This window comes from Panulirus ornatus, chromosome 14 (genome assembly GCF_036320965.1).
Source record: "Panulirus ornatus isolate Po-2019 chromosome 14, ASM3632096v1, whole genome shotgun sequence".
NCBI classification, from domain to species: Eukaryota; Metazoa; Arthropoda; class Malacostraca; order Decapoda; family Palinuridae; genus Panulirus; species Panulirus ornatus.
Genome location: NC_092237.1, coordinates 11,351,115 through 11,363,575, shown reverse-complemented (window position 1 = coordinate 11,363,575; position 12,461 = coordinate 11,351,115). Strand labels below are relative to the sequence as shown.

The following is a 12,461-nucleotide window of genomic DNA, read 5'->3' as shown; positions in this document are numbered from 1 at the left end:
TTGCCTCTCATGAATTTTCGTCTCATGCCCAGGTGCATAGGCACCAATAATTACCCATCTCTCTCCAACCACTTTCAGTTTTACCCATATCAATCTAGAGTTTACTTTCTTACACTCCTGCTTTAGGAGTAGTGCTACTCCTTCCTTTGCTCTTGTCCTCTTACCAACCCCTGACTTTACTCCCAAAACATTTCCAAATAACTCCTCCCCTTTACCCTTGAGCTTTGTTTCACTCAGAGCCAAGACATCCAGGCTCCTTTCCTCAAACATACCACTAATCTCTCCTTTTTTCTCATCTTGGTTACATCCACTCGCATTTAGACACCCCAATCTGAGCATTCAAGGAGGATGAGCACTCCTCGTGTGACTCATTCTTCTGTTTCCCCTTTTAGAAAGTTAAAATACAAGGAGGGGAGGGTTTCTAGTCCCCACTCCCATCCCCTTTAGTCGCCCTCTACGACACGCAGGGAGAATAAAAAGATGTTTTGGAAGGAAGTAAATAAAGTGCGCAAGACAAGAGAACAAATGGGAACATTGGTGAAGGGGGCTAATGGGGCGGTAATAACAAGTATTGTTGATGTGAGAAGGAGATGGATTGAGTATTTTGAAGGTTTGTTGAATGTGTTAGATGATAGAGTGGCAGATATAGCATGTTTTGGTCAAGGTGATGAAAGCTTTGTGGAAGATGAAAGCCGGCAAGGCGGCGGGTTTGGATTTTATTGTAGTAGAATTTATTAAAAAAGTGGGTGACTGTGTTGTTGACTGGTTGGTGAGGGTATTCATTGTATGTATGGCTCATGGTGAAGTTCCTGAGGATTGGCAGAATGCATGCATAGTGCCATTGTACAAAGCAAAGGAGATAAAGGTAAGTGTTTAAATTACAGAGGTTTAAGTTTGTTGAGTATCCCTGGGAAATTGTATGGGAGGGTATTGATTGAGAGGATGAAGGCATGCACAGAGCATCAGATTGGGGAAGAGCACTGTGGTTTCAGAAGTGGTAAAGGATGTGTGGATCAGGTGTTTGCTTTGAAGAATGTATTTGAGAAATACTTAGAAAAGCAAATGGATTTGTATGTAGTTTTTATTATCTGGAAAAGGCATATGATAGAGTTGATAGAGATGCTCTGTGGAAGGTATTAAGAGTATATGGTGTGGGAGGCAAGTTGCTAGAAGCAGTGAAAAGTTTTATTGAGGATGTAAGGAAGAGAGGAAAGTGATTGGTTCTCATTGAATGTCGGTTTGCAGCAGGGGTGCATGATGTCTCCATGGTTGTTTAATTTGTTCGTGGATGGGGTAGTTAGGGAGGTGAATGCAAGAGCACTGGAGAGAGGGGCAAGTATGCAGTCTATTGTGGATGAGAGGGCTTGGGAAGTGAGTCAGTTGTTGTTTGCTGATGATACAGTGCTGGTGGCTGATATGGGTGAGAAACTGCAGAAGTAGGTGACTGAGTTTGGTAAAGTGTGTGAAAGAAGAAAGCAGAGAGTGAATGTGAATAAGAGAAAGGTTATCAGGTACAGTTGAGGGACAAGTCAACTGGGAGGTAAGTTTGAATGGAGAAAAACTGGAGGAAGTGAAGTGTTTTAGATATCTGGGATTGGATTGGCAGCAGATGGAACCATGGAAGAGGAAGTGAGTCACAGGATGGGGGAGGGGGCAAAAGTTCTGGGAGTGTTGAAAAATGTGTAAAAGGCGATAATATTATCTCGGAAAGCAAAAATGGGTATGTTTGAAGGAATAGTGGTTCCAACAATGTTATAAGGATGCGAGGAATGGGCTATAGATAGGGTTTTGTGGAGGAGGGTGGATGTGTTGGAAATGAGATGTTTGAGGATAGTATATGGTGTGAAGTTGTTTGATTAAGTAATGAAAGGGTAAGAGAGATGTGTTGTAATAAAAAGAGTGTGGTTGAGAGAGCAGAAGAGGGTGTATTGAAATGGTTTGGTTGCATGAAGAGACTGAGTAAGGAAAGATTGACAAAGAGGATATATGTGTCAGAATGTTTTTTATATTTTTGGTGAGTTTAAAGCTACCTCTTCTTTAGTCGCTGCTTACCACTTCTATAGAAACTGAAGAGTTCCTTACCATCCTCTGTTTAGATGTGCTTTGCATTTCTCTTGCTCATTGGTTTAACCCTGTTAGATTTTTAGCTTGTGAAAAGCTGTTTTTTTCCATGTTAGAGGAAATCATTTTTCTTCCTATCCCTCCATCCCTATTTCACTCTCTTTTTAACTTCTTAATAGTAACTTGTGATTTTGCAGAAACAGCCTAAGACGTTTGCCTGGAAACTTCACAGCTTAAGATTCATGATGTAGCAGTTTAGCAAAAGAGGAGACTAATGCATGGTTCATATTAGGCAGTTCTGCATTTAGGGGCGGATGGTGCCTGAACCACAGGATGATATTGGAATATTTCATTTTCATTATCTCAGAAGGAGTATGAATTTCTCATTACCATTCCTCACTGACCTCCCCTGTAGAAAGAAAGAGCTATTCATGATTCTGAAACTTTTTATATTTCATGTACACATTAAGTTGTTTTGTTTCATGTTTTGTAATTTTTAGCACTTAGTACAAAATGAATATGAATAAGAGAATAAAGGATTCATTATTTATAGTCTGATGCATTTCTTACAAAGATTTAAAAGTAGATTGTTGACTGGATATGATAATGGTATTTATTTATTTTTGTATGTTGTCCAGAAAGAGTTCATTGTTTTTACTGGTGCTGACTGTACCCTTATTGATAACTACATCTTGTCATTTCTGATCCAAAAGCCATTAATGTTAATGCATCTGTAATTCATAACACCTGTGGAGGATTCAAATGATCTATCAGTCAGATAGTGTGGTGTCAAGAACATCATAAGCTAAAGCTTATTCTTAAAGAAACATGCCTTGGAATTGAGAGAATGTTTAAAGACTTTTGAACATTCCTTACAAAAGCAATAGATTATTAGAGATGTGAGGGATTAATGTTAAAACATTGTTAGTGGGCTATTGATGTATTGGGGAATCTCAGTGTTAAGAAGGATTGGACCTGCGTTGGAGGATTTTTTTGTGAGGATAGTGCTGAAGAAAGTTCAATAATTTCTGGAGAAGCGCAGAAGAGATGATGCAGGCTATGCAGTGTGTTTTGGACAATTGAAGACATGACTTGGGGGCTGGTATTGACATGATTTGGAATTAGTTGAGAGTAGGACTTAAATTGGAGCTCCCATTTTAGGAGTGTTAAAGGTGACTTGAATTAGTCGTGAAAGTGTTAGCCAAAATTTGAAAGACATGTAGATTTAATCTAGGAAAGTACTGTAGTGTTAGAATGTTGGAGCACTCTTGATTATCAGCAAGATGTGGTAGTTTTGAGGGGTTGTTGAAGAAGGTCCACTATATACATTGAGGAATTGTTGGAATAGTGTCAAATACATGCTTAAAGACTGAACAGCATGAAAATATCGACATGCTATAAGCATGTTGAAGAGCTGAGATATTGATAGATTGATGGTTAGAGTAGTTAGGTTGAAATAGAAGTGTGATAGAGAAATATGTACATTGGAGATATGTTTCTGAACTTAGGAGATTTGAAAAGAGAAAACTAGGGAGGGCAGTTAGGATGGATTGGAAAAGACCTGAGATGGTGCATGCTGGAGAAGATTCTGAGTAAGAATATTAATTTTTGAAAAATCAAGACTGTCGGGGATTAAGGCCTTGCAAGGAGTCAGTACTGAAGCAGCATGAGTCCTCCTTCTCATTGGCAAGAATCAGACTGTTTGAGATACACCATTTGTTTCTGTGGTGAGCCTCCTGGATTCTCCCCAGTGACTCCCTCTGCTTCATTCCCTCCTCTGTCTGTCAGTGCAAGTATGTCTAGCCTCCATGCATCCATGCTATCACCCTGCTGTCAAAAACAATCCCATTAGGAGGAAATATGGAGTTTGAAGTATGAAAAAATGCTTTTAAAAAATTTCTCTTGTTACTGGAAAAGTCCTTGTACTTAATCATTCTTTGAATGCAGGCACAAAACTCTTTATAGAGTCCTAACTTTCTAATGCTTCAAGAAAATATACGAGTCGGAAGAATGAAAATCTTTTCCTCATGAAGGGGAGCCCTGTGAACAAGAGTGAAAGATTTCATAACCAGTCATCCAAAATGACACCCCTTCTGTCAGTAAGAGATGTGTTTACTTAGAGATTTTGTCATAGTCACAAAAGCCTCCCTTGTTTGTATGTTAGATCCCATCTCACTTTCTAGGTCCTAGTATTGCCCTGTCCTGGTATTCAGTTTCCCTCTTTTGAAGGAGTTTTGGGAAAGGCAAAGGAGGATTATTCTAAAATTCCAAAATAACAAGATTCAAGCCTTTCCCTACTCAGAAAATACATCCAAAAATTCCATTACTTTTTGTGACTGCCAACCCTAAGTAAGATATCCAATACCCAGATATTATTGATAGACTAAAGATGCGACTGAAAAATGTAGACTTCAAACAACCCAAAGTTTGAAAATCAAACTTATTTTGGGGCATTAACAAAATGGATGCTTCATTCCTGCTTTTACTATTTTCGTGATTTTTATCTTATTTAGATTGTGAAGCGCAAACTGTAGAAGGAAGATATTCTTCTTCCATTTCTTCCTTTTACCTTGCTTTCTTTTGCATCAACAGTATAGTCTAAACTCATCTTAAGATTTAGAAAACAAAGGCTATTCCTGGAAAATGTTTTATGTAACTGAAAGACTTTTAACCCTTAGTTGTGAATTGGGCTAATTTTCTCATGCACATTATCAATGTGGTCACAAAATGAGAATTTTACATAACAAGGTCACTAATCTCATCATTGAAGAGATGATACAGTGCTGGTGGCTGATTTGGGTGAGAAACTGCAGAAGCTGGTGACTGAGTTTGATAAAGTGTGCGAAAGAAGAAAGCTGAGAGTAAATGTGAATGAGAGCAAGGTTATGAGGTACAGTAGGGTTGAGGGACAAGTCAATTGGGAGGTAAGTTTGAATGGAGAAAAACTGGAGGAAGTGAAGTGTTTTAGATATCTGGGAGTGGATTTGGCAGCGGATGGAACCATGGAAGTGGAAGTGAATCATAGGGTGGGGGAGGGGGCAAAAGTTCTATGAGTGTTGAAAAATGTGTGGAAGTCGAGAACATTATCTTGGAAAGCAAAGATGGGTATGTTTGAAGGAATAGTGGTTCCAACAATGTTATATGGTTGCAAGGCATGGGCTATAGATAGAGTTGTGTGGAGGAGGGTGGATGTGCTAGAAATGAGATGTTTGAGGACAATATATGGTGTGAGGTGGTTTGATTAAGTAATGAAAGGGTAAGAGAGATGTGTGGTAATAAAAAGTGTGGTTGAGTGGTTCCAGCAATGTTATATGATTGCGAGGCGTGGGCTATAGATAGAGTTGTGCAGAGGAGGGTGGATGTGTTGGAAATGAGATGTTTTAGGACAATATGTGGTGGGAGGTGGTTTGATCGAGTAAGTAATGAAAGAGTAAGAGAGATGTGTGGTAATAAAAAGAGTGTGGTTGAGAGAGCAGAAGAGGGTGTTTTGAAATGGTTTGGTCACATGGAGAGAATGAGTGTGGAAAGATTGACCAAGAGGATATATGTGTCAGAGGTGGAGGGAACGAGAAGTGGGAGACCAAAGTGGAGGTGGAAAGATGGAGTGAAAAAGATTTTGAGCGATCGGGGCCTGAACATGCAGGAGGGTGAAAGGCGTGCAAGGAATAGAGTGAATTGGAACAATGTCGTATACCGAGGTCGACGTGCTGTCAGTGGATTGAACCAGGGCATGTGAAGCGGCTGGGGTAAACAATGGAAAGTTTTGTGGGGCCTGGATGTTTAAAGGGAGCTGTGGTTTCGATGCATTATACATGACAGCTAGAGACTGAGTGTGAACGAATGTGGCCTTTGTTGTCTTGTCCTAGGGCTACCTCGCGCACATTCGGGGGAGGGGCTGTCATTTCATGTGTGGTAGGGTGGCGATGGGAATGAATAAGGGCAGACAGTATGAATTATGTACATGTTTTATATATGCATATGTCTGAGTGTGTATGTATATGTATACGTTGAGATGTATAGGTATGTATATGTGCATGTATATATATATATTTATATATGGTTCTTAATTCTTTCATGTTTAAAAACAGGTTTTAAAGAGCAAGATACCCTTTGGTACACCAGCAAAGTCACTCCTTAAGACAACAGTGATGATGATTGGGGAGATGGAGTTCGATAGTATCTTCAATGAAGAGAAACTTGATGTAAGACACTCATTTTATTGTTTGAACAAATCTGAGCAGTAAATAGTATGAGACATATTATATGTCATGCACTCAAGTATTAAAGAAAATGAATATTATTTGCTTAGCATAGTCACATAGTATGGCTCTTGAAGAATAAGTAGAAGGTGAAGGTGAAGTCTGCTGGAAGAGAAGGGAAAGTCTGCTGATACCAAGTATGTTGAATACAGTTAGCAGTGCCATTTATTGCCCTTCTTTTTCTCCACAAAATAGCTTTTCCTAAGTGAATTCAGATTTGCCATATAAAATTCGAAGCACATTTCAACTAACCTACGGTAAGTCTTGTGTACTTCATCAATTTTCCTGTGAATTGTAACTAATCAGAATTTGACTTAGGTTCTTATACATCAACTTTTTTCATTGGTTTTCAGCCCTTTCATTTTTGTAAGGAACTGACAACTTTGATAGCTTTGTCTTAGACTGTTGTCTGTATATATCAGAAGGGAAAACAGTGAGAAATATGCTTTTTATGCATATGCAGTGTAATACCTGTGTACAGAATTTCATAGTAGGGAAGTTTGTAATGAGTTGATAAAAGTTCAGTGCATTTTATAAATTAAGTAGGCAGAGCTAATGAGTGAATGGAACTTAGAAAGTAGATGTGTTATGAAGTGTATATATTGTATTAAGAGTTATAGATTTTCATTTTTTAGGAATGATGTTTGCCAAGCTCCTAACCAGTAACAATCAGTCTTTGAGCCTGTGAAAAATGTTTTAAAGCCCTCACTCATAAAGTCCTCTCACAAGCTGTTAGATTACCCTAAGGAGGGAGGGTGGACAGATGACAAATTTTATCATGTATAGTACATAAAAAGAAATGTAACTGCAATACATCCTGAGAGGAGTCAAAAGATTTGCTCAAAACTAGTGCTGTAATCCTCCACAAAGTTGAATTCACGTTTTGCAACTATGTTACCAAAGCAGGCCCATAAAATTCTTGATGCCTTTGAAAAACAGGTGCTTTCCAAGTAAAGAAGAAAACAATTTCTCCTTTGAAATGAAATGACATCATATAAGAATGACAAAACAACATAGAAGAAAGAGTAGCAGGTCTTAACTTTACTCTAGAGAAATAAAAACTTCTGGTAAGACTGTATTGCTGAGATAATACAAAATGTTACATAGCTTGATGTCAAAGTGTCTTTTTATCAGCATCAAATAGATTTTTTAGATCAAACAGATCATCATCTGAATCACTAGATTTTTCACTATTGTGGAAGGGATACTATTCGGAGTGTAGATGGCTGAAGGGTAATGAAAGAACTGATGGGTACATATTGTATGAGGAGGCTTTAGGCATCTCATGCCACCTCCACAGATCATCTGAGATTTGATTGCTGAAGCAAAAGTATGGTACCCTGTACCATGCAGCATAGATCTATGTGAAGTCAGTTTAAAGAGTTAATGGGTGATTACACCATTTTTTTTTTTTTTGCTGATTTTTTGGACTGTCCTCAGAACAAACTGTTTCTAAATTTTGCATGCTTTGACAATTATTTCAGTATAATTGTTGTGTTGTAAATCAGATTAAGAAGTTTAATACCTTCACAGAAAAGTATAGGAGACCTGTGTGTCTTATCTTTACAGGCATTGTTTTAGCCCCTCAACACCATAAAACTGATGAGGAATATTATTCATGATTTTATGCTGTTATATCAGCTTCCAGGAAAAAAACAAGATGGCATTTCTAAAACCATGCCTTTTAAGTCAAGAGATAATGCTTTTGGAGTTTGGTACAGAAACTTATTCAGGAATGAAAGCAAGATTTGTTACAGTTTGTGTTGTAATATTGTTCATACCAACAGGCTTTAACCAGACAGAAAACGAATAAAAAGGGGCACTGTACATTTGTTTGTAACTCTAAAGTCCAGATAACAGTCAGAAATTATTTTACATACATTTGCTGGTGTTTCAATTTCAAGTAAATTGGAAAGTAAATTAATGGACATCTTGGCCTTTAGTTAGCAGAGGATAAATCTACAATCATCCAAAATAGACCACATCCAACATTGATTGTTTGATATAAATCAGCTGATGATAACATTAAGAGAGTCATTTAATCTGTTGACTCGGACACAGTTTGCATTACTTTGTTAAAGAACACACTGTTGAAATTGATAAAGAATATCATTGTACCTCGAGGTAAACAAATCATCATTGCAGTAAAGTGTAGGCAAAAGTTGGTAGAAATATAGGCCTTATTGGAATCTTGAGAGGTTATCCAAAATTCACATTATTTTTTTCTGTTCATTTACCTCAAGGGTATACATGTCCTTTTGACTAATTTTTCTTTATTTTTATAGTTTTTAAGTATAAAAGTAGTTGATGATATACTCTGTGATGTGAATAATGAAAATGTGAATTATATTTCCATGTAGGATGGATAATTTTCATGAATTTAAAAAGATTGTTACAATATTTATTCCTTCACTTTACTGCTTCAGTTAAAGGAAATATGTCTGACTTCAGTTCTCTTTTTCCAGTATCCACAAATGACATACATAGTGTTTGTTGCATTCCTGATTCTGATGTCTATTTTGCTTATGAATCTGTTGGTGGGTTTGGCTGTAGATGACATCAAGGCTGTTCAAGATCAGGCAATACTCAAGAGGCTTGCTATGCAGACCCAGGTAGGATGAAGATCTGTTTACTGTCTCATTCAGTCAGACTGTATGCACTATGTATAGCTAAAAGGTACTGTATACACCATATATTGCTAAAGGGTAGGGTAGGAATTTTGTTTATGTAATAATGAAACCTTATCATTATGGTCAAGCTGTTTTGGTACCTATGTAGATACATTAATACAAATTCAAACTAGCTGAACCTTAATCATTTATGATTGACCCCAAAATACATCTTTCTCTTGCTTAGCATAATCTCTTTTTGCATGATTTTGGTCTAGCTTAATTTGTATTTTCATACCTAGAAGTTGCTTTGATTAGGATGGTTCATGCTTTAACAGGATGACTAGCCAAAATCCAACCAGTTCTGCTGGATTTTGCCTTGTTCGCAGAACAGACCATGGGGCTTGGCTGATTTTGATGAATTATACATGATGGCTATAAAGTGGATTTTTGGTTGTTTATACGTTCTAAGGACCACCTTGCTAATGTGGGAAAAGAGAAATAATTTGAAAAGAATCATCTTTTACAAAATCACTGAATATGTAGTCTGTAAATTTAGTATCATATTTTTTTTCTTTAGTCGATGTTTTTTAATTGAGTATTGCAACAGTCATGGTGTCAGTGTTTGATGAAAATAGAATAATACAAAATACCAAAACATTTCCTATAGTTGCTTTTATATCAAGCAGTATTTTTTATTTGGCAGCACCTCTGGTGGTTGAAGTGTACTTTTGGAGGTTTGTGTTCACAACTACAAAATACATGAAATGAAAATGATACTATAGAAATGCGTCATAGAAATGTGGGCATTAGCATTCTGGAAACTTCAAAAATCTAAGATTTACCCTATTTTCTTAATGTAATTTTTCATATGTATCATTAGCATTGTTATTTACTTGATGATAGTGGTAGTAAGAGCATGAATGCAAAGTAACCATTTTGCAGCATTCATATTTGAATGCTAAGAAAATTCTTTTGTGAGTACATTGAAAATTTTATTGCTAATAATGAATGTATTCAAGAGAAGCTCAGTGACTATTGGTTTTGGAAAAAGAGAAAAGTTTCATGAACTTTCAGATGATCAAAACAAGCTCCTGTGAATACACCATTGTTCTGAGGGCCACACTAAGTGGATGAAAGCACATGAGAATAACACTGATATATTAGTGATAAGATATGAAAAATAAGATAAATCTACCCCAGGGAAAGTTAGGTTAGCTATTCATATAGTGGTTTTGTCCTCTTGTAGGGAACCTTTGGTGAGGCTGTATCATTGTGAGTACAGTTTCATCAAAGAACTTCTCACTCCAAAAGAGTTCATATTTCCCAGTTACTTGGGCTGCAGGAACAGTTAGAATGTTCTTGCATAACAACAGGACTCTTTCATAAAAATTGCATAGGGTAATTTTAAGTAATATATCCCTAAGGATACTTCCCTAGCTTTCCCTGCATGTCGTAGAAGGTGACTAAAGGGGATGGGAGCGGGGGGCTAGAAACCCTCCCCTCCTTGTATTCTAACTTTCTAAAAGGGGAAACAGAAGAAGCAGTCATGCAAGGAGTGCTCATCCTCCTCAAAGGCTCAGATTGGGATGTCTGAATGTGTGTTGATGTAACCAAGATGAGAAAAAAGGAGAGATAGGTAGTATGTTTGAGGAAAGGAACCTGAATGTTTTGGCTCTGAGTGAAACAAAGCTTAAGGGTAAAGGGGAAGAGTGGTTTGGGAATGTCTTGGGAGTAAAGTCAGGGGTTGGTGAGAGGAAAAGAGCAGAGGAAGGAGTAGCGCTACTTCTGAAGCAGGAGTTGTGGGAGTATGTGATAGAGTGTAAGAAAGTAAACTCTAGATTGATATGGGTAAAACTGAAAGCGGATGGAGAGAAATGGATGATTATTGGTGCCTATGCACCTGGTCATGAGAAGAAAGATCATGAGAGGCAAGTGTTTTGGGAACAGCTGAGTGAGTGTGTTAACAGCTGTGATGCACGAGACTGGGTTATAATGATGGATGATTTGAATGCAAAGGTGAGTAATGTGGCAGTTGAGGGAATAATTGGTGTACATGGGGTGTTCAGTGTTGTAAATGGAAATGGTGAAGAGCTTGTAGATTTATGTGCTGAAAAAGGACTGGTGATTGGGAATACCTCTTTTAAAAAGAGAGATATACATAAGTATACGTATGTAAGTAGGAGAGATGGCCAGAGAGCGTTATTGGATTATGTGTTTATTGATAGGCACATGAAAGAGAGACTTTTTGAATTTTAATGTGCTGAGAGGGGCAACTGGAGGGATGTCTGATCATTATCTTGTGGAGGTGAAGGTGAAGATTTGTAGAGATTTTCAGAAAAGAAGAGAGAATGTTGGAGTGAAGAGATTGGTGAGAGTAAGTGAGCTTGGGAAGGAGACTTGTGTAAGGAAGTACCAGGAGAGATTGAGTGCAGAATGGAAAAAGGTGAGAGCAAGTGACGTAAGAGGAGTGGGGGAGGAATTGGGTGTATTTAGGGAAGCAGTGATGGCTTGCACAAAAGATGCTTGTGGCATGAGAAACGTGGGAGGTGGGCAAATAAGAAATGGTAGTGAGTGGTAGGATGAAAAAGTAAGATTATTAGTGAAAGAGAAGAGAGAGGCATTTGGATGATTTTTGCAGGGAAATAGTGCAAATGACTGGGAGGTGTATAAAAGAACGAGGCGGGAGGTCAAGAGAAAGGTGCAAGCAGTGAAAAGAGGGCAAAGGACAGTTGGGGTGAGAGAGTATCATTAAGTTTTAGGGAGGATGAAAAGATGTTTTGGAAGGAGGTAAATAAAGTGCATAAGAAAGAGAACAAATGGGAACATCTATGAAGGGGGTTAATGGGTAGGTAATAACAAGTAGTGGTGATGTGAGAAGGAGATGGATTGAGTATTTTGAAGATTTGTTAAATGTGTTAGATGATAGAATGGCAGATTTAGGGTGTTTTGGTAGAGGTGGTGTGCGAGGTGAGAGAGTCAGGGAGAATGGTTTGGCAAACAGAGAAGAGGTAGTGAAAGCTTTGCGGAAGATGAAAGCCGGCAAGGCGGCGGGTTTGGATGGTATTGTAGTGGAATTTATTAAAAAAGGGGGTGACTGTGTTGTTGACTGGTTGGAGAGGATATTCAGTGTATGTATGGCTCATGGTGAAGTACCTGAGGATTGGCGGAATGCATGCATAGTGCCATTGTACAGAGGCAAAGGGGATATAGGTGAGTGTTCAAATTACAGAGGTATAAGTTTGTTGAGTATTCCTGGGAAATTATATGGGAGGGTATTGATTGAGAGGGTGAAGGCATGTACAGAGCATCAGATTGGGGAAGAGCAGTGTGGTTTCAGAAGTGGTAAAGGATGTGTGGATCAGATGTTTGCTTTGAAGAATTTGTGTGAGAAATACTTAGAAAAACAAACGGACTTGTATGTAGCATTTATGGATCTGGAGAAGGTATATGATAGAGTTGATAGAGATGCTCTGTAGAAGGTATTAAGAGTATATGGTGTGGGAGGCAAGTTGCTAGAAGGAGTGAAAAG

At 38.0% G+C, this 12,461-nt stretch overlaps 1 protein-coding gene across 2 annotated transcripts in view; it reads left to right on the top strand.

The window, feature by feature from the left end:
- Positions 1-12,461, top strand: part of LOC139753316 (uncharacterized) — a 126,091-nt gene that overhangs the window by 97,433 nt on the left and 16,197 nt on the right. For both annotated transcript variants that reach the window (XM_071669631.1, XM_071669629.1), the window contains exons 22-23: positions 6,150-6,263; positions 8,786-8,932. In XM_071669631.1, the coding sequence (XP_071525732.1) occupies positions 6,150-6,263; positions 8,786-8,932 (261 nt within the window). The remainder of the gene's footprint in view (positions 1-6,149; positions 6,264-8,785; positions 8,933-12,461) is intronic.